This window comes from Perca fluviatilis, chromosome 20 (assembly GCF_010015445.1).
Source record: "Perca fluviatilis chromosome 20, GENO_Pfluv_1.0, whole genome shotgun sequence".
In the NCBI taxonomy this organism is placed as follows: Eukaryota; Metazoa; Chordata; class Actinopteri; order Perciformes; family Percidae; genus Perca; species Perca fluviatilis.
Window position 1 is genome coordinate 23,153,608 of NC_053131.1, and position 25,835 is coordinate 23,179,442.

General features: G+C 40.4%; 1 protein-coding gene across 4 annotated transcripts in view; it reads right to left on the bottom strand.

Moving 5' to 3' along the window:
- Positions 1-25,835, bottom strand: part of arid1b (AT rich interactive domain 1B (SWI1-like)) — a 210,638-nt gene that overhangs the window by 129,447 nt on the left and 55,356 nt on the right. For all 4 annotated transcript variants that reach the window (XM_039785163.1, XM_039785162.1, XM_039785161.1 and 1 more), the window contains exon 4: positions 23,380-23,484. In XM_039785163.1, the coding sequence (XP_039641097.1) occupies positions 23,380-23,484 (105 nt within the window). The remainder of the gene's footprint in view (positions 1-23,379; positions 23,485-25,835) is intronic.

Below are 25,835 nucleotides of genomic sequence, written 5' to 3' on the forward strand. Positions count from 1 at the left end.
ACGTTACGCACAGTTATTAAATACCAAATTTAAGTACCGGAGGAGTAGGCCAAATCCCATCAGTGGTAGTGAGCCAAATTTGTATATTTCTGAAAATGGCTATATTGGTCTAGAGTTTAAGATGTTTTACGTGATTAACCAGAGTTTTAAAACAAGCTTAAATTTACAATAGCTACACCACTTAGTGCTTTGGACCGTACCAGGTCCGCTGGATCTTAACAGGTTAAAACCAAGAAAAATTTCCCACTACTGTTATTGTCAGACCAAGTTGTGCATTGGATTGTATGTGAACTTACAAATACACTTTCTGCTCTCTTTGAGTTCAGGAACACTTCTATATCCTTTTCAGGGACGGAACTCAGTCTGCTGATCACTGTAGGGTCAGAAGAGCTCTGGTCCATTTCCCCTGGGGATCAAATACTAAAAGCAAACAATTGGTTGTTGTTACAAAACAAAATGTACATTTACTTATTGATAATTTTTCTCTGTTAAACTAATTTATTTTAGAATTCCTCTCCCACTACATTCCATATTAGTATTACTATGCACCACATCTAACGTATATAGTATAACCTGCTAAACCTTGACTGACTCTACTCAACCTTTTGGGTGACCTTTAAAAGCTGTAATCTTTTGACACTGATGATGATGATGGATAAAGCCTACCAAGCATTTTTCTTCCCCAGATTAACCTAATAATGAAAATGTGACATATTATGGTGGATTCATATAGGCTTATTATTACTTGAGAGATTATGTAATAACACTGTGATTTTTTATAAAAAAAAATCTATAATACAATGACTTACACAAAGCAAAACCTACTTGGAAAAAAAAATATGAAACCTACAACTCAGGGCTAAATACTGATCATCCCAAGTAATAGCCCACTAAGCCAGTTATGATGCCATGTCGCTCACTGCTCATTTAGAGAAGGGATTGCTAGGTGTGGTTTGCTTAAAAAGTAGAAGTTTTGCCATTGGCATGACAGAAAGGTAGGCTTATGTTTGATTTGTGCTGTGGTGGCTAGTTAATTCACGGCATGAGCCAAGCAGCAGCCATAATGAACCCATAACATGTGTGAGGGCCTATGGCAAGAATGCTGTGGACTGAATGGGACAGCCAAGCTAAGCATAATGTACCATAATGCTAATGTTTCAGCTACAGCTCCTATGGTGCTGTCCTATAGTCTTAAGAGGGAATTTTCATTTCACTGTCGAACTGCTTGCTCTTTGGGGAATTCAGAGCAGCTTTGTAAATTATAGAGTGTGGTCTATATCTACTCTGTATCTTGTAAAGTGTCTCGAAGATAACTCTTGTTATGATTTGATACTATAAATAAAATTGAATTCAATTATGATGTTGCTAAACATTTCTCAAACTTGTAGCTGATGATCACATTATTACTGAGGGAAGTAAAGCTTATAGGGCAGTCAGCCACAGTTGTTGGACTGTTTACATTCTTTCCACATTAAAAATACATACACAGGGAAAAAACAACATTGTAAACAAATAGCTAATATTTCCTGCCTCTGGCCGCAGCAAATTATGACTGAAGGTAACATGGTGCAGTTCACGAGAGAAACTTTTCCACCATTGGAAAATATTCATTATCAGTGACTACAAATGTGTAGATTGATTTTACAGATACAATGATAGCTGTAAAGTCTTGTAATGCAACATTTACCCATCATTATTTATCATAAATAATAATAATATACAAAAATCAGTAAACTGCTGCATTACAAATGTGCTACTGTCATTGTATCAGTGGTAAAATAAATCTACACATTTGCACTAGTGTTATTACATCTAGATCACGGTTGTGAAAATGTTTTCTATGAGTGAAACCCCACTTCCAAGTTCAGATTTTGTTCTCTGAAGCTGGTCCAAAGATAGACACCATAGTGTGGTTAAAAGCTGCTTCCCGTTTCTCTTGACAGCAGTGGTTTGGTAGTAGTCACTACACCTAAGGTGTCTTGGTTGAGAAATGCTTGTTGGAATATGTCATGCAGGTAGCCTTGGTCCCATCCCCTTTAGTTACTTAAAAACTAACAGAAGTGCCTTTTGAATCCATTCTGTATTAAATTGGGAGCTGTAAGGACTTTAAGACTGGCTTAACATGATTCCAAGTTCTTTTGTTTTAGTAAGGATCCTGGAGTGGTTTTAAAGTCTTTTAGGGGAGTCCATCACATTGCAATAATCAATCCTAGAAATGAAAGCATGTATGATTTTTCTAAGATCCTCCTTTGAAATATATTCTTTTAGTCATTGATATTTCTTTTAAGATGAAGGCATAATGATTTTAGAGAACTGTTTTAATGTGATGATAAAATTTGAGATCATTATCTATAAGGACACATTAATGTTGTTTTAAATACACTTCTTTGTTAAGCCTCCTTCAAGCAAGGTAGAAAGTTGCATCTTTTCCTCCTCATTTCCAAAAACTACCACCTCAGTTTTATTTTTTGTTAAGCTGAGGAGTTCTAGACATCCAAGTATCTATTTCTTCAAGGCACCTAACAGAGTGTTACTAAGGAGTAGTCATTAGTAAAGATATGATAGGAGATAAATATGTTTACAACAGAACTTAAATAGATCAAATTAGAACGTTATAGAGCATCAGGGTAATCTCTCATTTGGTAAACTATAGGATGGCAGCCATAGAATGTTGAGGATGTTTCATACATTGCATTGTTTGATGTGTGACAGTGCATGACAGGGTTTTCCGAGATTTCAGAGCGCTTTAGGTGCAATGACGTCACACATTCATTTGCATATTGGTGATGTCATTAAACAGTTATTTTGCAAAAGCTTAACGAAGTTGTTGTTGGTTGCAGCTAGGGAAAGGATCATTAGAAGCAAAACTTGGAGGAGCTTGTCACCTAAAATGAGAATAGCTTGTCCACCTTAAAGGTCACACCAGGGTTGGTGAGTGAATCTTAGCTAAAAAAGTTGTCACTAGCTCTGTGCCGGGCTGGCTAACCGTTTCACTTTTAAAACCAGCAGGTAGCAAGCGGAGCACAGGAACTTGGCTTTGGTCTTGAGGAGTTATAGCAATTACCAACAGTATATACTGTACACAGACTAAAAATTCTACATTCACATCTATTAAGCAAATGATTATTAACTTCATACTCACAGACAAACACAAGTCCCTCTCTTTTCCACCACACACTATCTAATGTGTGAGCTATACGCTGCGTGCAGTAACATGCATGGTGTGTGTGTGTGTGTGGTTGGGACACTGTTTGTGTCCATATCTTACAGCATGTGTCCAGAAGACAACAAGCAGGAGCCCCTCCCCTGTTCATCGGCTTCTATACAGTCTATGTTCGCAGTCCAGATGATGTCCAAATTGTTTTTATGTTTATACGCTTTGGCTTGCCCCTAAGCTCTATAATGGCAGAGATAACCCTGCATGAGACTCAGAAAGTTGGATTTATCAACAAAACTGCAGGTGGAATACTTCACTGCATAAATCGAGCCTTTGCCATGCAACACATCCACTTTCTGAGTCTCATGCACCAAACCAACACTGATTTCCATGACAATATTTCCAAACAAACATTCTATAGCAGACATTTAATGTGTACACAGCAAAATGACCAAAAGAGATCATTAAGTGCAAATTCATATTAAGTTGGCTCATAATTATCACTTTTACTGACCTTGAAGAATTTAAAGGGCTGTCACGGTGACCATGAATGGTTGTCAAATCTTCTTCCTGCAAGTCATATCATATATCATATTAGTCACACATTTTAGCTGCATTTCCAGTTTATTAACAGTAGATTGAGCAGTACGGTCACATGCAATCCCGTGAGAGGTAGTATAACACTGTATGTCCATATTTTCGATAAATTAATAGGTACAAAATTTTATATTTTCAATTGTGCCAGATGAAATAATGAAAACTTTTGAGTCTAAAGGCTTCTCAACATTATACAGATTTCTTAAGCCATACTAATGCTCAATGTGTAATAAATAAATATGCAGGATTACAATACAAGCTTATAAACCAATTAACACCACAAAACTGTCAAATATTGGAGAAAACCCGTGAAGGATGTTTTTTGGGAAATCTTTTAAGTACAACATATTTATCTCCTGAGAAACAAGAGAAGTTCCCAGCCACCTCCTCTGTAGTCACCCACTCCCTCACCTCAACACCCCCCACCCACCCCCACCAGCACTATCTGATCTCTGACTGCAAGACACATGTTGACGCACACTTCATTTCAGCTCAGTATCAGTGCATTTAACATTACTGCAGCCATCTCTCTTGATTTATACTTTTGGTTAAACCCCCACACACAACCCACAAACACACCCATGGTGTAAAGTTGCAAAATGGCTCACTGTACTCTGTGGACATATGCGTTACTAAATGGGCTGACCTGGTCCTGAGAACTACACATGCTACTGTCCTAAACTAAGGTTTCCATTTGACCATCGACGGCACAATTTACTGTAAACTAAGATGGTGTTGGTTTATAACTGTAATGTTAGCTGCCAGTAAACTAGCTAGCATTAACTTATTTGGCTGACAAGATATAAGTTAGCCTTCTAACATTTTACTTTCAAATTAATCTATAAGAGTTGCTTTACATGTGAAAAACAGTACCGAATCTATTTTTAAACAGAATTGTAAACGGTTTAAATGGAAGTAAAATCAATTTTAGACTCACCATCTCTCCTGATCCATGATTCCAGCCTGCTCTCGTCCATGCAGTGAAGATCTGACGCAGAGTTCACAGCTTACATGTGGAGGGGAGGGGCTGGACACCATGGGGACCGGTATACACACTGGCCACATGGCCAGAGGTGGGGATGTAAGGGTCGGGATGGGGACTTGAACATGACATAATGCGTGTAACAGTGTTTTCTTTTAAACGGCGTCAGTAGCTCAATTTGAGACACCGAAACCAAAGAACCCTGAAACCTTTCAGCATATAAGCAGGGCGAATGCTTTTGGCTTAACTTGAAATAAAAATTATTATTTTTATTTTTAATTTATTATTAGTTAGTTTTTTTTCCTCAAAAATTAAGCCAATGACAAGTGTACATACTAAATGGATACATTTTTCCTCATATTAAAAATTAATAATAATTATAATAAATATTCTTATCTTATATGTTCATAACATTCATCAAAATATCTGTATAGATGCTTTGTGCATGTCAGCTGCTCTTATCCGTTCAGTAGATATTTGAGTTCACACTCACGCCAAACCAGAGCTCCACACTAACTTTTTGCCTCTGGGGCGCACCTAACTTTTTTCACTTGCATTGCACTTGCTTCGAAAATTTTTCCTCATCGCCGTAATGCTGAATGGCGATACACGGATATATAGCTCTGCATTTTTACAAAGTGGGCTAAATGTTCAGTTTTAAGTCAAAGCCACTTTTCACAAAGCTCTTTATTAAAACAGATTGTGATTAAAATAAAAATGCAAAGACAGGGTTTCCTTTACCAGTTTAGAAAATATACCGCTGCAACACATGCAAAATGGAAGTTATCTAAAATAAATAGCCTAGGATATATATATAAATATATATATATATATATATATATATATATATATATAAATATATATAAGAGAAAGCTCCTTCATAAGCTTTCAACAACAATAACAGACTGATTAAAAGAGAAAGAGGACGCCGGATAGCTCAGTTGGTAAATATAGAGGTTTTGACTCCGACCCGTGCCCTTTCCTACATGTCATCCCCCCTTTTTTTTTTCCCCTTCATGTCTCAGCTGTCCTATCAAAATAAAGGCGGAAATCTTTAGAGAAAAAAAAAGAACGAACGAAGACCGAGGGAGTGCGGAGGACTGAAGCGATGCTCGGCTATTTCAGAGAGCGGGACGGCTGACTCATTAGCAGCGTACACCCGTCTTGTGTAGGCTATGAAATGTCTATATCGTCACTGGCGCTGCATTTTTATGATCCAGCAGGCTCCGTCTTACACGCTTATTACTCAACCAACGAAGTTAGCTGCATTTAATAACTTCTAATGTTTTTGTCCGTATCCGGAGTAACAGAGAGAGTTACCAGCGGAAACACTTGTTCCAATACAGGTTTCCCTCTCATACTTAACAATATAAAGCTGTGTTAATAACAATTAAAACTGTAGACAAATGTCGGGAGTTTGGACCAGCGGCGCTGTGTCTCATCCATTGCAGGTGAGCCGGCCGTGTGTGAGTGGAATGGGGGCTGCACGGAGGAGAGATCCAAACACAGGCACGCGGCTTTCCAGAAGGAACGGGTCATACCGCAACATTAAACCATATCAATAGAAACTACACGTTCGGTGAGTGGAGAGGCAGCGGATGCGAGGACGTTAGTGCACCGGTGCGACCTAGGAAAAATCTTTTAGTCGCACTCCTTACAAATTTTGTCGTGATTTATACCAAATTGGTCGTGACCTTGAGCCCCCAACCTCACCTAATGAAAGGGAGGGGCCTGGACACGAGGGGACCCTAAACACCTCATGTCTCGCCACATGGTAAAGGCATGGCCAGAGTGGGGGATGGGCGGGTCAGGATGGGGACTTGAACATGACAGATTGTGTGTAACAGTGTTTCTTTTAAAATGTGGGTAACATTAGCTCAATTTAAGACTACAATTTAAACCATACGCTACAAACCCTGAAAGTTTTGTCATATTAAGCAGACAAATATTTGGCATTATTTGAAATTAATTTCTTCATTATTATTGGGTTTTTTTATACTAAATTAATACATTTTTCCCCCCATAAATACTAAATTAATTAATAATAATTATTATACATATTTTTATCTTACATGTTCATAACATTCATCAAAATATATTTCATATATTGTAGTCTCTCTGATTCTCAAATTTGTTCCTAACGCAGCTCCCTCTTCAATCTCTCTCTTTAACACGCTCCACCACAAACCCTGGTTGTGCAGCTTCGTTGGAGCCACCGTCTAAAACTGCCATTTCCACCAGCTGAGAGTTTGTAACAGAAATAAATGCATTATGGATCATTTTATTTCTATAGTTTGTAAGCTCACTCGACCAGCTGACTTCTGCTGAAAAAAAAAACCCCCCTCAAATTTTTAAACCAGCCTCTGGAGACTTGACCAGCTGAGTCGCAGCAACACCATTAGCCGGTTTGTGTCCAGCTGAGACCAGCCAGTTTAGACTGCTGAAACCTCGAAATGATCTAAAAACAGTTGTGTCTCGTCAGCCAATCTTTGGTCTAAACTCTTCTATAATATATTATAAACTTCCAATTTGATAGTCAGTGTTTATCAGACCACAAATGAGACAATTATTAGAACAACACAGAAACTGTCTCTCACTTGTTACTCAAAATTGTCATGAAAATGACTCAGAAAAATATGAAATACCATAAATATGTCAAAATACACTGAAAGGGGCCTTTAAGATGTCCTGTTTGATTTAGGATTTGAGTGAAAAAATGTAATTGTGCTGAGAGCAAGCAAGCAATTCGGCAATTCTTGAGAGGTGCATGATGCCAGGGGTAGCGCAGGCCCTAGTTGAGCGCACTGCTCTCAAAAGATTGGTCCGTGCAGAGCGATTTTGCTGGCTTTTATGTGTAGGCAGCTTTAAGCAGTCTGGACCATAGAAATTATATGGTTTGGAGTATTGTTATTAATACATGAGCTGAAAGTTTTCAGAATTGTATTCATAGTTCCCTTTAGGCCTTACAGCTTTTTTAAAGTTAATTACAAAAGTAACAATATATTCATCATTGTTAGCTTATACTATATTATCTATATGTAAATAAAATGTATGGATAAGATGCAGATCTGAAGCAACATCAGAATTATCCATGGTGAGAAAAAAGGGAGAATGGTTGGCAAGCAATAAAGCTGAACTGCACCAAACCTTCAAATGAGCTTGAATATCAGGTATGGTAGTCCAGCAATGAGGTGGCATAACTAAAATATCAAAACCATATTATAAAAAGGTTGCTCAAATCAAGCAAACTGATTTGTTCTGGTTCATAACAGGGATATAATAACAACCACATACAAAAGCTATAATTAGAATTCCTTTGAACAACAAGTATCACTCCAAGTTTGAGATACAACATTACACAAACTGATAGCTGGTGCAACGGACAGAAGCTGTTCATCTGCACACACACTGCCATGAAACAGAGTTGGTTGGCGAAGTATCTATATAATGTATATATTTAGAATATTTTCCCCGCTTTATTTTGCCATCAGACAGCCCTTTACTAAAAGGAATTGAAGTTGTTGTCTATGCTCTCTTAAAAGCCTTCTTCATTGATAAACACAGCAATTTTAATCTAGCAGAAAACAGGATTTGCTCTTCTACCACTGCCGCCAGCAGTTAGTTGCTTGTCTAGTTCTGTCTCGATTGTTAAGTTAGTTTTTGTTATTGTGTGCCTTTTCATTAGCTTTATGTAAAAGAAATAGTCTGTGCAAAAAGTCTGTGCTAGGCTAACATTATCTGCCCTGCTATATGTTGTGCCTTTATCACAACATACTATGGCCTGTTGTAAGCTATTACTTAAGTATCAAAATATCTTAATCATCTCTTAAATAACTATAAATATAATTATAATTAATACATATTTAATGCATTAGTCTTTATTGAACATGTATAGCATAAAATAACATGAGGTTTTGTTTGGAAATAACCTCAAACTGAATTCATGCCAAACTGTCTGTTCCTCTGGGCCTCTCTGCTTCAGAGGTCACAACCAGGTCAGTTGAGACATATTGGGTGGGGGAGGGAGGACTGCAATCTGCACCTGCACTACTGCTGCATTCAAGGGAATATGGAAATGGCAATTTTACTGACCCTGACTGGTCATGTTTTTACTAAAATGGAGGACTGCTGATTTTTTTTGCAGTTATTTTAAGACAATTTAGCTCTTGCTGAGTAATTCAAGGCATCCTCTGACCTGGATGACTGAGAACACTTTTCTGTTTGTGAAATTTACCTCAACATGAAGACCCATAGTTCTGTAATATCCAGGCACACCTGAACACACCGTTAGAAACGTGCTTGTTTGTTTAAACCTAAACATCCCAAGTTATGAAGGATACAGATGCAGCACCATGATTAATCCATGTGAAACATATTACATTTTTTATCAAACTAGGTTGGGCTGAGTGTAAAAAAAAGAAAATCTGGGCTAGGGTAAGTAATGATCTTATCAAACAGAATATACAGATTTCTTTGTAAGCAATAGCAATAGCAGGGCGGGGGTTATAAGGCGTTTGTGGCAGAAGGCTGTCATATATATATATACATACAGTTCTTTGTTAATGAAGGGGAAAACATAGATATGGTAGCTTTCAACCAATGATCGATTTAGCAAACTGGATAATGCAGCTGAGTCTGGCTATGTCCTGAGTCCTGTTTACCTTACCAGAAGCAGGAAGTATGCTCTTTCAGCCTTTTGCAGTGGTGTTGATTTTTGCATCCCACTTCAGATCCTGGGATATTGTGTATTCTTGAATGTGTGTCCCAGTGGTGACTACTGAGCCAAGAATATTAAAGATGATGGGTAAAGGTCCCAACTTTTCCAAACTTAAATATATTACAGAAGTTATAATTATGAAAAAGGCTATATATATTAAAGCCTACCTTTTATTTTTGCTCTCTATCAAAAGAAAAAATATGCTGTATGCTGTAAATCAAGGCCCAAATGCACTTGAGAAGCGATAATTGACGCAATTCTTTTGACCTGCCTTATTTGACCTGCCTCATTAGATGCTTCTCTGGTGCACTGCAGGCATCAGATTTTAAGCCAACACCACAGAACCAGCAGTATTGTAGAAAAGGTCGCTATTTAGGCAAAGGTTTTGTATGTTACAGATCCCCCATCAGTAGAGGCATTATACTTTTGTGCCATAATGGACATTTAATTTTTTATATTAAGAAATATTTAAGTTGCATTCATTCATTTTCACTTTTTATAATGACTATAAGCTACAGAACAAGTTTATAGTCCAGATTATGGATACATGACCAGAGGCACCGACCCTGCACTTACAAAACAGATGCCGGATAGGGTTTTTTTTTTAGTGACAGCGCGGGTCACTAAAAATTATTGTAAATATGTATGATATAGTGCTTGTTCCTCATCCTCCACTGCATCAATCCTTCCCATTTTTTCAGCTCATTTGAAATGCCATCACAATGATTACTGGGCTTTTAAGAGAAACTTTCACTCAGTTGCCGTGACATTTTGGAATGGTTTAGGTGCACAGAAGTATGAGCTTGATTCACACGATCATATACATCCTCTCGTGTTTCACCATCAACAAAAATAAATAGAAGGCTGTTTGTAGACGCGGATCTCCGTGGCGTATACACACAACTATCATGCTCCTCACACCTGGTCAGTGAGACAGCGAACAGACTAAGTAGACTAACGCTTTTGTTGCGTTTGGCCATTTAAAACATTGGGTGTACTTCAAAAACACGCGTGTGTCAGATGCTTTTAGTGCGTTTGGAACTTTAAGCTCAAACTTTTGCCACGGAAGCTACTGTGTGTGGAAGGTTACTCCTGAAAATTTAAAGAGTGCTGGAATGTGGAACGGTGTGATACTTGTAGAATGGGGTTATTATCTTCTAACCTTTGCCTGTCTTTAAGGGCAGATGGAGGGTGCTCAGGGAGGGCTATTCCTGAAGTCCACAATCATCTCCAATGTCTTCTGAGCATTTAGTTACAGGTTGTTGTGGCTGCGCCAGGATGCCAGCTACTTGACATCATGTCTGTAAGCTGACACATCATTGTTGGATATAAGCTTTACAGGGGTACTGAGGGCCAGTCAGTAGTGTACAGAGAGTAAAGCAAAGGGAGAGCAAACTGCACTGTAGGGCTCCGGTGCCGAGACATGGTCAGTGAGATGTGTCCTTTCTGAGCCTCAAATGATGTTTCCATATTAGTATTTTGGAAATATGTGGCCAGATGGGAAACCCCATCTCAGCAAACAATTTTGGGGTAAACAGATTGGGGATACATCAACCAATGTGTCCCTGAGCAAGACAACTTAACCCCTAGTGGCGAGGCGACGCATCACTTGCGACAGTCGAACCGTCGGACATCAATTGGAAGTCACTTTGGAAAAAACGTCCTAAATGACATGTAATGTAATGGAGCTGTAATCCACAAATCGAACCTTTGCAAGGTTACTAGGTCTGGTTTTATAGTTATATTAGATGAATGAGGTAATGAAGATATTAGGGCCGGCGTTTGACATGACGAAGATGTTGCATGCATGGTTAGTAGCCTGTATTACCAAGTTTCTAATGGTATGAAACAAAACTATCCAAAGAAATAACTGAGCAAGAAGATTTAGAGATGCATCGGAAGGGCCAATATAGTGAGGTGTGTTTTTACAGTTTCATAACCATTTGTAGATAGATTCACTAATTCACTAGTATATTTGATGGATCATCAGGATAAAAACATTTTGAAAATCAGTAATCCTATCTTGATAATTTAGATCTATAAACAGGTAACTGGCAAAGTAAATATAGTTATAGTATTATGACAGAAAGATAAACTAGCTATCTGCAATATAATTACAGTAAAATGTAACATTTAACTTAACTAAGGCAACAAGATTTGTTCATAATTCTCTTGTTGTTAGACAATGAATAGCCCTCATTTTAGTTACAATTGCAAATTAAAAAAAAAAAAAGCACATTCTAGGAAATGTTTAAGCAGAGATAGCTTTTTAAGTGGAATTGAATAGGCGGTTAAATTGATTTTATGTTAAACCACTAGATATTGATCAAATTGTAGGACTTTAATTTTATGTACTGAGTTTGAGTTACTATGGCTGGGCTAACAGAAAGTTCAACTTGTATTATGCTGTAATACCATCTCTCACCAGGAGGGGCGCATCATTGACTGAGTTAAATTTTCATTATGCTGCAATACCATTTATTACCAGGGAGGGCGCATGTTCACAGAAAAGTTCACACACTTGCAATACCACCGCTCATGCCAGTAGGGACGTCACGCCTGCCACACACACACATTTTTCTCATGAAAACCCCCAAAGGGGACATTGGAGATATTGATACTGGGCATATCAGGAAGCTGTTTTCTATGCTTTGAGAGGGTCTGCGTCGGTGGGGACCCTGATTTTGGTCCCCACGGTGACACGAGTCCCCACCTTGTGAGTGTGTATTCAGGTCAAGGTCCCCATCGGTATAGAAATGCGAGTACACACACACACACACACACACACACACACACACACACACACACACACACACACACACACACACACACACACTAATTCACAGAGAAAGAGAGACAAAGAGAAATAGAGAGAGAGGGAGGATTTGTTAAATCATTTGGCCAAATCGGACAGATGGTCGTACACTTCCAAAAGAGCAGTGCGACTGGGAAAATGGGCCATCAGTGACCTTCGCAGTGTGTGTCTTTGTGTGTGTGCTTATGCATGTATGACAATGTTACAAAAGCAAATGTTACACAAGTATGGTTTCAGTCCCATTGTAACCCACCGCCAAGCCCTGATAGTAATCGGGCTGGCAGGACGGTAAACAGTAGAAGTGGACTAAACAACAGGAATCAGTCAAGGCTGAATACCACAAGGAGAAAACCCCTCCACACCTCAATGCCTCCTTCCTCCCCTGTTTCCTTCCCAGCCAATACCCTTCTCCCCGCCTTCCTCTTTCTCCCTCATTCTGTCTGTTTCTTCTGCTACTTCCTTTTTTGACTCTCCTGCAACAGCTTCCAGACACTGAAGTCTTTTTCCTCTCTTCCCATGCTATTTCTTCTTGCTTAGGTTCTTCTCTTTTTTTCCCTCTTCAATCCATTAACAGCAAAGCATCCAGGTCTTTAACACAGTGAACTTGGCCAAGCAAAGACAGGGCCCACACACGTTCATTACATACTCATGCATGCAATAATAAAGTAAACACTGTATGTACATATCAACAGCACAATGCTGGGTCAAACACTTTCTAACATACGTAATTAACACACTGTTGAATGGGTCTTTACATGAGAGGAGAGCTCAGTTACATACACAGGGAGCAAAGGATCATGCCCACATGGCACACACAAGGGCGCAAAGAAATATAAAGCACTTTGGCACGCGCACGCACACTCTGGCGAGCGTCCAGACTGAGTCTTGTTGCTTGTGTCTATAAAGCCCTGAGCACCATATTGACAACTGTAATAACTGTGGCTGGCAGGAGAGAACCGATTACAGCAGCAATCATAGGCCCTGCACATGCACTCACATGCATGCACGCACACACCAATACACATCCTTACTTTCTGTCAAGGACCTGTTTCTTTTCATTACTGATATAGAAACACACATCTAGGTTCATCCTATAGCCTATATAAAGCAGTAATATTGTAGCAGTGGACAGCCACATGGTAACAGTGTATCCCAGGTCCACTAGAATATCACTGAAACACTGCCACACAGTCAGTCAGGGCCAGGACAGAGACAGGGACACAATTTGGACTTAAAACACAGACGGTACTATAGTAGCGTGTGTCTGGAAACAGTTGAGATTAAATGCTGAAAATAATTCACCATCGTATCTTAAAATAAATCAAATTATTTACAGAACTGCAGGTGCAATAATTTGACTAATAGAATATCAAATATTATTGATTGTGCTATAAGTTGCAGACTGCTAAGTTAACTACGAGATGACTGATTAGAGATTGATGTTGTTTTTGGTGCCTTCACACACCTACCATCTGCCGACTAATCTCACAAAGCCAAACTCAGACCGGGAAATTGTTCTTTAGAGAAACAGAGAGCGGGTGGACAACCAGTCAGTAAAGCAGACAGCATATGAGTGAGTCAGTCAGTCAGCCCGGTCAGCGAGGGTCTGTAATAGCAGCACAAGGCCACCGGTGGAAAATGAAAGTGGGCTATATTGGAATGGAGAGGGCAGGCTAAGATTGGGGTCAGAACTATATGGTGCACAGGCCAAGGAGAGGAAATATGTGGAGAGGAGAGGAGAAATACATTTCCTAGAAATTAAAGGGGCACGCCGCCACTTTTAGACATCAAGGTCAACTTGACTAGTTATAAGGAGTCCTACGCATTCTGTAAAAACAGTTGTATAATGTATTTTGTGTCTCTGGGTGAGCTTTGACAATTCTGACAACCCTGATGATGTCATCGGGGTTAAATCAGCTTGGAGACAGCAAATGTACAGTATATCAGAAAGCCAGTGGGCATTTACCAGACAGGGAGGGTCTAATGAACAAATGCTTTTCGTTGCATTATGGGAAATACAGTATCAAGCATTAATCACCCAATATGCTTCTAACTTCTTACTTTGTGGAAATACAATACTGACTCAATGGAGTGCCCCTTTAAAGTCAAATCAGCAGGGTAATTAATTCAACCATTATTTCATTTTGATGACATTTGAGATTTTGTAGGTGCCACTGTTCTTTCTCCGTTTAGCTAAAGTAGCCACTCCAAACATTAAAACATGGAAAAACATAGATAAAAACTTCCTGTGCAGGTAGGATTTTTGCTAGGACAATTAGCACCTGTCAGTTGTTAGTATAGAATGACAAAATGGATGTATAAAATGTTGCAGATGATGACATTACTATTCACACATTCAGTATATTGTTGTATCCAGTTTCAAAAATGTTACTAACTGTATTACTTGGACCGTCTAAGCATAGCTGGCATTCAAACATTGCTTCACAATACAAAACTCAGTAAAATATACTGTAGAATCAGTATAAAGGTAAAACAGACTGCATTATCATGTATATATGCTGGTCATAATACGTTTTGACATTGTGTATGGACACCACACTTGTGAAATACTATCATTTTCTTCCCCTTATTCCCCACATCCCTTTCAATCATCCTTTTCTGTTCTCCTCTATTTCACCTCTCCTCATTTCTGCACTGTTCTTTCCCCCCTTTACTCTCATCCTTCTCTTTCCCTCTTTCTTTCCCTCTCCATCGGCCCCCGACCAAGGAGAAGCGATTTGCAGCAGCAATCCGTCGCTAATTCTCGCTCAGCGTTCATGAAAAATGTATAGCAGGCAGACTGTAGGGAGATGCAGATTGGCGCTGGGCCCTCAGCAAGAGCCTGGCTCTGCATTAATGGAACATTATTTTCAACCTCTCCATCCCTCCACCCCTCCTGTCCATATACATCTTCTCCCTCCCTCCCTTCCTCCCTCCTTTCATCTTTTTCATTATAGTCCTATTTTGAAACAGACTATCTGTCTGTCTATCTATCTACGTTACTTTTGAAAATGCTCTTCTCCCCACTCTCTGAGTTTGAAACAAAAGCCATAAATATTCAAGGACTCAGTAGAATATTAGCAGCTCAAACAACCCAAACACAGCTATCTGCAATCTGAACAACTCTATGTGTATGTGTGTGTGCGTGTTTGCATATGAGTCTGTTTTTTCACACGCAGTTGCTTGTGCATTTGCCTGTGAGCGCAGTGTGCATTCAGCTAAACCTTCTCAAAGATAATAAGAGGAAAAACTTTATCTTAATCTTTAAAAGGCACAACGTGAAGTTTGAATCCTGCTGTGAAATGGGGTGTGTATGTGTGTGTGTGTGTGTGTGTGTGTGTAAATGCATCTTAGCTTGAATTCCCAGATATGTTTGTGTGTGGATGTGTTTAAAGCACAGGTATCTATGAGAGTAGATTAATAACAGCACTGTAATGCCATCAGGACTAGTCACAGTTTGGATCATGCATAATAAACCTCCCAAGGAGTTCACACACACACACACACACACACAGACACACACACAGACAGACAGACAGACACACACACACACAGTCACTATAGCAACACTGGCAGTGTTGCTGCCCCTAACTTCAAAGTCAGATGTAATTTCAGCCTCCCAGCAGCCAGAGGGAGCCATGGTGATGACAGAACATTCCTCCTCTGATGGCTCCTTCCCCCCTCCATCCCTCCTTCAACTCCTTCACTTTTTTTTCCTCCATTCCTCTGCTGCCTCATTCCTTCCTTCCTCCCCTGGCTAGCCAGCCTGCTGAGAGGCCCGGCATCCAGGACCCAACATAAAAAAAAACAGAAAGGTTAGAAGTGGATGATTGAAGCTAGGGAAAGAGGGAGTGAAATGGGAAGGGTGGCAGAGTGGGGATGCTTAAGAAGGGAGGAGGAAAGAAAAAGTAGGAAGGAGGTAGGGGAGGAAAAGGAAGGAGGGAGATGATGTAGTCTTTTACTTATTCTTTAATTCTACAGCAATTTTTTATCTGTTTTCTCTCTGGCTGTCTATTTCTCCCTGTTTTTCTCTGCTGCAGTCCAAAGAGTGAACAATGAGCAGAAGAAAAAAACACCATCAGCTGCAGCAACTGTCACTCAACTTTAAATATTTGTTACTTCAATCCACATTATCATCCAACGAGGAAGAGAAATCCTCCCGGATTCATATATACTGAAACACCATTTGACAAGAGAACGTTCCCATGTCCAAACTACTAATGAATATAAAACAGATGTTTCCAATCTTCAGATCGGATTGGCTCAATAACATTTGAAGCCATTTTAACAGTTAATTTAAATATTAATGTGGTAACAGAAAATCACCATTTATAATGGAGGGCTTAGTGCCAGAAGGGCATATCTGGCATTAATGGTTGGTGAAAATGAAAGTATGCATTGGTGTTCTGAAATCAATATGAAAGAGTGTTTGATCATAACAAATCACAGATTCAACTGAGTGAATTGAGGTGACGTCCAGCCAGGATCTTCATCACATTTTAAGAACATCGGATTAACACCTTGGAAGGACAAGCCAAATTGGTAAAACATGCAGTGTGTCATGTTCATTTACTGTTTTTATCCAAGATCACGATATAGCAGCCTCAGCTTTCACACACTGTCACACTGTTGACTGGCCTGTGCAGGAACGGGGAGGACAGTTAGGAAGGTGTTGATGTGCATTCTGTGCCCCCAAAAATAAACAGTAATACATATAGAAACACACACACACACACACACCCACACACACACACACACACACACAAACAAATGACACATGCACACAATTACCCACGCGCACATAGTCATCCACTTTTCATTTACATCATCTATTTTTCAATGGTTGTTTATGCAGAATCCTACTACAGATCAGTAGTGTGTATGTGTGTGTTTGTGTGTGTGTGTGTGTGTGTGTGTGTGTGTGTGTGTGTGTGTGTGTGAGCTGCTGTGTTAACGAAAACCCACAGCAATGAGCTGCCTCTCCATCTCTGTCCTCTTTAGTCATGAATTTGAACTAGTCTTCCTAATCTGTTAGTAGAAATGAGCTTTGACAACAGCCACCAGCCAGAGAAAGAGAACGGTTGGGCAAAGGCTAAAAAAAAAAAAAGATGCAGAGGGGAAACATTTCTCTCCTTCTAAGGTCAGTCATCGCTCCCTCTCCTCCTCCTCCTCCTCCTCCTCTCTCTTATCTCCCCCCTCTGTCGCTTCTCATCTGTAGGAGAGGCTGGTGGAGAGGCGCCAGTGGAACCGGACTGGTGTTTTCTTAACCAAGTTCATCCCTCTCCATTTCCCCCTCACTCTCAAATCATAAAGCCTGTCACACACTGGGGGTGTACGCATGTGTAAGCATAGGGGTAGGTAAGTGTGTAAGAGTAGTGCACGGACAGAGTGTGTGTGTGTGAACACATACAGTTTCTTCACTCTGCTGTGCTGGGCTTCAGTCAGCCAGCCTGTCAGGGGTGGATGGGTATAAACATGGCCTCCTCCGCAGCTGCAGAGCTCGCTCCCCACCCCCCTCTGTACCACTGCTGCTTAACCTTGTGTTACCAGTTTGCTTTAACAACCTACACTGGCCAGAATAGCTCCCAGTAGGTAAAACAGTGTGTAGCCGTCAAATTTTGCCCTAACATACAACTAGAAGCCTTCAGGCAAAAATTACTTTATTGATTCCCATAGGGGAATTCTCTTTTGGTGTGTCCCTCCTCCAAAGGGGATGAGAGTGCAGTGTCAGTTGCAGAGGAGTGCTGGTACGGATTCAGTGTCCTGCTAAAGGACGGTTCAAACTTGGATCTTCCAACTAATGGCTGGCCTCTTTTCAGGTAGTCATCATTTCAAACTGGACCTGTAGACCTGTAGTCTAACTGAATCCCAAGGCTTATTCCTCTCAAGGCTTTGCAGACATTTAAGCTGCTAAAATATTGAAAACAAGCTACAAATATTGAGCAACTGCATAATTAAAACAACAGTGGCTACGAATATGGTTTCAGATATGATCCCAGGTGAATTCTCTAGGTTAGAAACAATGCTGAAGATGTGTACAGATGAAAGACCCAGAGACGTTTTAACGGAAGATCAATTCCACTTCCTGTGTGTCGGTGTTTTCAAGCCGTTGGGGAAGAAATGGTATGGCCCCAGCAAAAACATGTGTTCCCGGCTCTTGAGGATCAAAAAACTATGCATGTACATGAAACTGTGTGTGCACGCTAAATGATTCATGAGGAGCAAATGAAAACAGGCTGGCATACAAGCGGAAAAATAGCCCGTCTGCATTTTAGATGAAGCCAGGGTCCTCTGACTCGCTGTGTCATGATATCTGGGTCTGTGGTGAAACAGAGCAGAGGTGGAAACACTTATTATGTGTGTGTGCGGTAGAAAATTTAAGGAGTGTGGGAGTGTCAGTGTGAGAAATAGTGCAAGTTTGATACAAAAAAAAATCAAATCATATGGTAAATTATGGAATCCTGTGGAGCACATAGGGTCCACCAACACTGATGGGCCAATGAATCAATCACTCTTACTCATATTTGAGCGAAAAGGTCTACAGGTTTAAGACTGGCGTGACCAGAAGCACCTCAGAGTGTGAAACTGGCTTCAGACTAGCTGTCCTATTCTCAGAGCCGCAATGTGTTCATAGCATTGGCAGGGAGCTGCTGTGGCCTTCAGTGCTGCTGTCTGTTCTAAGAATAGGCAGCAGGGTCCAGAGAACATCTCGTCTCCGAGTCTCCCTGCCTCCCTCTCTCCCTCTCTCCCCCACCTACCCTCCGTCTTTCCCTCCACATGCTGCAAAATATATATTTGAAGTATACATACAAAAGGTAATCGTATTCCTACATGGAAAACTTACTTTGTATGATAGCTAATGCATTTTGTCAGTGTTCTAATGGTCTCTTAAAATATATGCTGAATGGTTTGCATCTACAATATGTCATTTTTGTATATTTTAAACCATGTTCAAACCAATATAAGAGACATGTTTCTTTCCACGAATCCCTCCGTGTTTTTCCTCCCTCGTACTTTACCTCCTTCCCTTATTCCCCCATCACTCAGTTTCTTCCCTGTTCATCTCCCTTGCATTTCTTTGCTTTCTTGTCTCGCTATGGCTCCTTTTCTCCTCTCCTCTCCTCTCCTCTCCTCTCCTCTTTCTCCTCTCTCTCCTCTCCTCTCCTCTCCTCTCCTCTCCTCTCCTCTCCTCCCCCCTGTGTGCACTAATGTGGAGGCTGAATCTTACCCTGCTGGATGACATTACTCTGCGTTGCCTGCTGGCCTGTCTGCCTGCATGGGGACTCTAAAATAAAACACAGCAGTGGGGAGAGCCTGAGTGAGAGCACATACTGTATAGGCAGCCTGACTGACATGCTCTGATAGAGCACACACACTCTGTGTGTGAAAACGCCTCGCAGAGGACAGAATGTGTATCAAAAGTGTGTGATGCGTGTGTGTTTGTGAGCCAAAGAGGTCTGTGTGAGTGTGGCTGTAGTGAGAGAGATAGAGGAGGGGAGCAGGCCTCTCCAGCTGTGCCCTGTCAATCATTCATGACCTAACACTTGGAATAACAGAGGAGGGCAAGGTGGACAGGAGTGAGAGGGAAAAGACAGCGAGGGAAAGATAGCATTTCTGAATTTTCCCTTTTGTCTAATGGAAAATAAGTCAAGGAGAGACAAATGAGCACTAAAAGACATACACAAATACTTTTATCCATGTGTGTCTGCTTGTGTGTGTGCTAGTGTGAATAACATGTCGCTGCCAGAACCCCATAGCCTGAATTCAACATCCCTCACCCTGAACAAGTGACAAAAAGATAACCACGTTTCACTTCACCGCTTCATGCCCTCTCTCTCTCTTACTCATTCTCATCCTGCACCACACCCCCCCCCCCCTGCGCTCTCTCTCTCTCTCTGTCTTTCCACATGGCTGGCCATCCTCTCCCATGTCCCAGAGGATGGGAGGCTGTGCGGCAGCTTGGCAGGCTGTCAGGGGAACGCCGGAGAGCAGGGAACATGTAGTGACTGGAACAGGGGTGGAGGTGGGGTTTGGAAGGGGGGATGTGAGGGGGGGGGGGTCAGTGGGTATGAAAGCCCTGGCTCCTCACCTCACTGTGGCACTGGAAGAACAGGCTCTGCTTAGCGACGTTAGGCAATGCAAGATGCAAATGACTGAGGGTGCTACAGAGAGGAGACAGACACAGAGCTCTCACTCCTCCTCTATTTTCATGAACCACAAACGTCCCTGCCATACACCGCAGGAAACAACAAGGAAGCAGTCAACATGGCATCCTGAGCCAATTGTGTAGTCCAGCTCTAAAACCAACATGACAACAACAACAAAGAGAAGCAACATTCTTTCAACTTTACGTGCTATCCAAACAGTGACATCTGATGTATCTCATGGGAAAAATGAACAGATAAGATGAAAAGTGTTGGCTTTTTTGTTGGAGATACAAACTGTATTTAAAACATTTTTTTTTTTTTTTTTACATAAAGTACAAACCAAAACCAAAAACGAACTGTTGGTTTCACCTTTAGCTTACATTTACCTTCCTGTATTGTTGTTGTGTTACTCTCACTGTGTGATGTGCAACTACAAGGGGGAGAAAATATATGGGGGCAACTTTTCTCAAAAGTTTAACTATCGAGTGGTTCATCTTCTTCATAGATGATCTTTGCTCTGGCTCCTGACTTCACTATTGTGTGGAACTGGAGGAACAGGCTCAGCTAGACCAGAGCAAGTCTGAAGAGGATAAAAAATACTGGAAGAGGAATACTCTGGTGGTCATGTTAACCCTATATTGAAAATCAGGGGGTGAATGGCAGGTCAGTTTAAAATGATACACTGAAAGAGCTGCTGGTAAACATAAAAGTAACTGCTGACACCAAGAGGCGAGGAAATTATTATCTTTTTTTATTAACATCAGCGTTAACGACACAGATACTGTACAATGATATGGAATAAAAGGCATGCTGTATCTCCAATACATTTCATTTTAAAAGACCCATGGGGCACTGTGACTTGCATTTGTGATAAGTTACTAAGGCACTTTTTTCCTTTGGTCTCCCTTCAAAAATCCCGCCACATCACACAGCAGACTCGTCCCAAAACAACAACATGACACTTTGCCGACCCACGCTTCCTCCCTCCTGACAGAGAAAAAGCGAAGAAAAAAAAGATGACAGCAGCTTTAGATCTGACATCAAACGCTGGCGAGAGAGTGAGAAAGAGAGAGGGGGAGAAAAAGCAGAATGACAGCTTGCTGGAAGAGCCTAGCAAACGCCGAGCAATTTCTCCCTGCTTCTCTCTCTCTCTCTCTCTCTCTCTCTCTCTCTCCTCTTCTATCTATCTATCCATCTCTCCCTCTATGTGTCTCTCTCTCATCAAAACCTGCCGCCGATTAGGATCTCGACGAGCCATGCGCTATGGATGGGATGTGAAAACACACGGAGAACCCAAGGGGTAAAATGCCAGGATTAAAGTGGTGAGGGAATATGGGGTGATATCGGTGGTGGTTCAAATAGATCGTCCTCGCCTCGCCTTACTCTCTTGCTCCGGATTCACACACTGATACATCAAGGCCATTTCTCATTATAGCACCAGGGTGAAAAAAAAAGCTTTCATGATGCTACTTTAGAGGGTCAGACAGAGAGGAAAAGGGAAGTGGGGGTACATGTGTGGGAGATTGAAAATGAAAGAAAGAAATGCCAAGATAAAGCAGGTGACATACTACTAGTACGTTATGGAGGAAAAACTAAGAAAGAGATAGAAAGAGCACTAGGAATTAGAGGTGTAATGATACATCGGTCTGGATCGAAATATCTATTCAACATCAACAATCTGATACTATCAATACCAAGTTAAAAAATATCGATACATATCGTCATCTTTAAAATGTGCCTTTTATTTTGAAATTCCCACTCTGTATTCATTCTTTTTATCAAAAAGAGTGGTTGGTTTTTAATTGAAATGTCTGAAAGAGCTTAGTAATGTAATTGTCAAATTATATTTTATGTATAAAAAGTAACTGATTGTGTTAAATGGTCTTATGTATCAGTCGCAGGCCCCTGATTTGAATCGAATCAAAATCGTATCGGGGCAGACTTTGTGATATCAGTAAATATTGTATTGTTGTCAAAAGAATAAATATAATATTGTATTGTGATGAAATGTGTGATTTACACCCCTGGTAGGAATCACTTGGTAAACAGACTGCCGCTGATTTGAATCAAAGCAGAGTTGGACTTTAAAAGTCTGTGGAAAATAGTATGACTTAATTTGAGTTCAGACACTTAATTTAGCCTTCCTTGCAGTTTATTCCTCCACTCCTGAGGCAGATCCAAAGTATCTGGGAAATTAAACGGCACACACCTCAAGCAGTGCCAATATTTGCGACCATTTGCAAATGTCTATTTATTCTCTTCTTGAAAGTGCTGAAGAGCTATGAGGGGAGAAATGACAGAGAGTAAAAACCGATTAATTTAGCCAAAAAACTGGAGCAGCCCACATCTCTCATCCCTCGTGGATCAGCCTTGCCTCACCATTCCTTCTCAATTACTCCTCCAGTCAACCTGCCTAACGATTTTTTTTGTCCGTCCAAATGACAAATGTGTGTGGTTTTGCACGTGTGACTGCGTGCATTAGCAAGAATGCATGTGTCCGTGCATATGCTTTTCTGTGCATGTGGGTGTATGTGTGAGTGAGTGCATGATGCTCAGACCACGCGCTGACGCATGTGGCCTTTTTGCCTTCGGAATGGACGCCAGTCAAAACACAGACATAAGCTCTGAAATGACTATGATGCACATAATCCATGTCTCCCATGGTACATGAGACAAAGACGCGTGTCACAGGCTGAATAAAGGCATCTGATTGGACAGAAAAGCTTACAACTGAATGACTGAATTAAGACAGTAAGCTGGAAAATACAGGAAGTTGAGGGCGACAAAGAAAGAAATGTTTCTTTGAGGCTTGATGGTGGGTCACGTACGCACACACGCACGCATGCACATGCGCGCGCGCACACACACACACACACAGAGAATATTTTCCCTAATGTGTAATTCTGTATACGTGTGTCAAATTCGGTGATACTTAATGGGTCGACAGAACTGTCAGTCACTAACCGGCAGACTGGAGGGGCGGTCCTGGGAGACGCCATCCTCATTGTTGGCTTTCCCAGAGTTCCCTGGGACGGGACCCCTGGTGGCATACGTCTCCTGCTGGGCCTCCTACAAATAAAAACAGAGAGAGAAACACAGAGTCATTTACATCTAGGATTGATACATTAAAAGGATTTATTAGACAGTATATTGCCAATATTTTTGAGTTCTGAAGGGGATTCTAAATTAGGATATTACAAAAACTGTATATCATGTTTTGGCAGTTATGAGGGGAAAATTACAGCATATAATGCAGTAAAAAGTGCTTGAGTAATATCAAAACATTGTCATTACAGTGTCCTCTGTCTATCATAATGTTAAGATAAGTTAACTAACTAATAACTAACTGACTGACTCCAGGTCATATTTGACTTTGATACAGAAATTTGAAGGATTCTTGCTTTTAAAATCAGTACATTTATGTATATGTGCATGAAAAACACACAAGAAAAGTCAATATTTTAGTAGACTTTTTTTTCTTCCATATATTGATAGTGACATTGACTCAAAGGTGCAGTATCCTTGGGAGTTGAACCATTACTTCTCCTGCTACACACTAGTTATGTCAACAACACTTCAGTTATGATGAACATTGTCTATATGTGTGTGACAAAGATTGAGACAATGAGTTGGACTGTAAGGCCTGTAATTAAGACTCTGATTCCCAGTTAGATCAAGTCACAACACAAAGAGGCATTTTGCACAAGGAAATACACACACGCGCCCACACACACACACACACACACACACACACACACACACACACACACACACACACACACACACACAGATAAAGTACATTCAGACTGAAAAGACATCCAAACACCATACACACCAATTCATTTTAAACAAATCCCGGCCTAACCACCCACTAATCCTCGAATAAAAAAAACTCTCACTCACACACACACACACACACACACACACACACACACACACACACACACACACACACACACTCAGTCCTATTGTTCAATCTAAGTCATTTTCTTTTCCTCTGTAATCACAAGCCTATCTAGTGTAAACCAATTTTCTCCCCATTGTCGGAGGTGTTGCCCTCTCCCTCTCCCTCCCTCTGTATCTCTCCCTCCTTTCCTCTCCCTCTTCTTTTCATTCACCGCGGAGGTCGTTCTTCCATCATGTTAAGCGTCGGCAGCACAATGGCAACTTGTTAAAGAGCTCTGTGTGGAAGGATTAGTGATAACTGATCGGCGAGACGCGGCGAGAGATCACACGTGAGTGCTTGAACACACAACCAGACACAACATACATACACACACTGTCACACATTTATGATATACTGCACACACGCTCGCACGCACACACACACACACACACACACACACGATGCGTTCAGGTTTTTACTTTTAAATTCCATTTTTACCCCCAGTTTGATTTCTTATCTGTTGTGTGATTATACTGGAGTAGGTGGGCAATATTCCTGTCAGCTAGGTGATATAATTTTATAGCTTAAGATTATCCTTCACAGCAAGAGATGTATCATGTGAAATGGATCTATTATTAGAGCATTAAATGGTTCGTAATTTTTGCTTCCAGGGTAAGTGATACGGTACCAATTCGGTACTTTTGTGCAGTCTTTATGAAATCTGATATAAGGTTTTATACACTCCATACATTACAAGTAAAGTTACATTTGCATGCTGCAGTAGCAGATGTGCACACACAGACAAAAAGATAATGAATTCATTCATCCATTATAAAAGGTAATTTAATGACCTTAAATGCCCTAGAGTAGTCCCTTCAAATCACATTTCCACATTTCAATTATTAGCCAATTAAATCACTGAAGAACTAATTCTTAAAATATAGAAAATGTTAAATACCCTAATGATTCCTGAAAGGAATGCAGCTATCGATTATTTTAGTAATCGAGTATTCTACCGATTATTCCATCAATTAATCGAGTAATCGGATAAGAAATACTTTTGTTTTGTTGAAGAGCAATAATATACAATAGTTTGGTTTAATTTTTGGAAAAAGCTAAATTTTTATTGCCTACATTGCTTACAATATCATCTCTCAAAAAACGAAACATATTAAGTGCCATATTACATTGTTTTTAAAGAAAAGAAATTCTGAACTGCGATAAAAATCTCAAAACTAAGGCATACATTAAACATACAAACATTACCTTAAGTTGTGCAACTTAACTTTCAGAACTACAAGTTTCAACCTGAGACTGATCTGTATATAGGCCTATATGTAAATATTAGTTATACTCAACCTATTTTCATTTATATATTTGATTACAATGCTATACAGCTCTGTTACACTTATGCTAGTAGATCGCTGATCAGCTGTTTCTCCGTGAAGCAAGAGAGTGAGAGAAAATGGTGCGCAACAATCAGCTGTTTTTCTGGCTCTTTAGATCAAATTGTGGTCACCACTACGTATTTTCT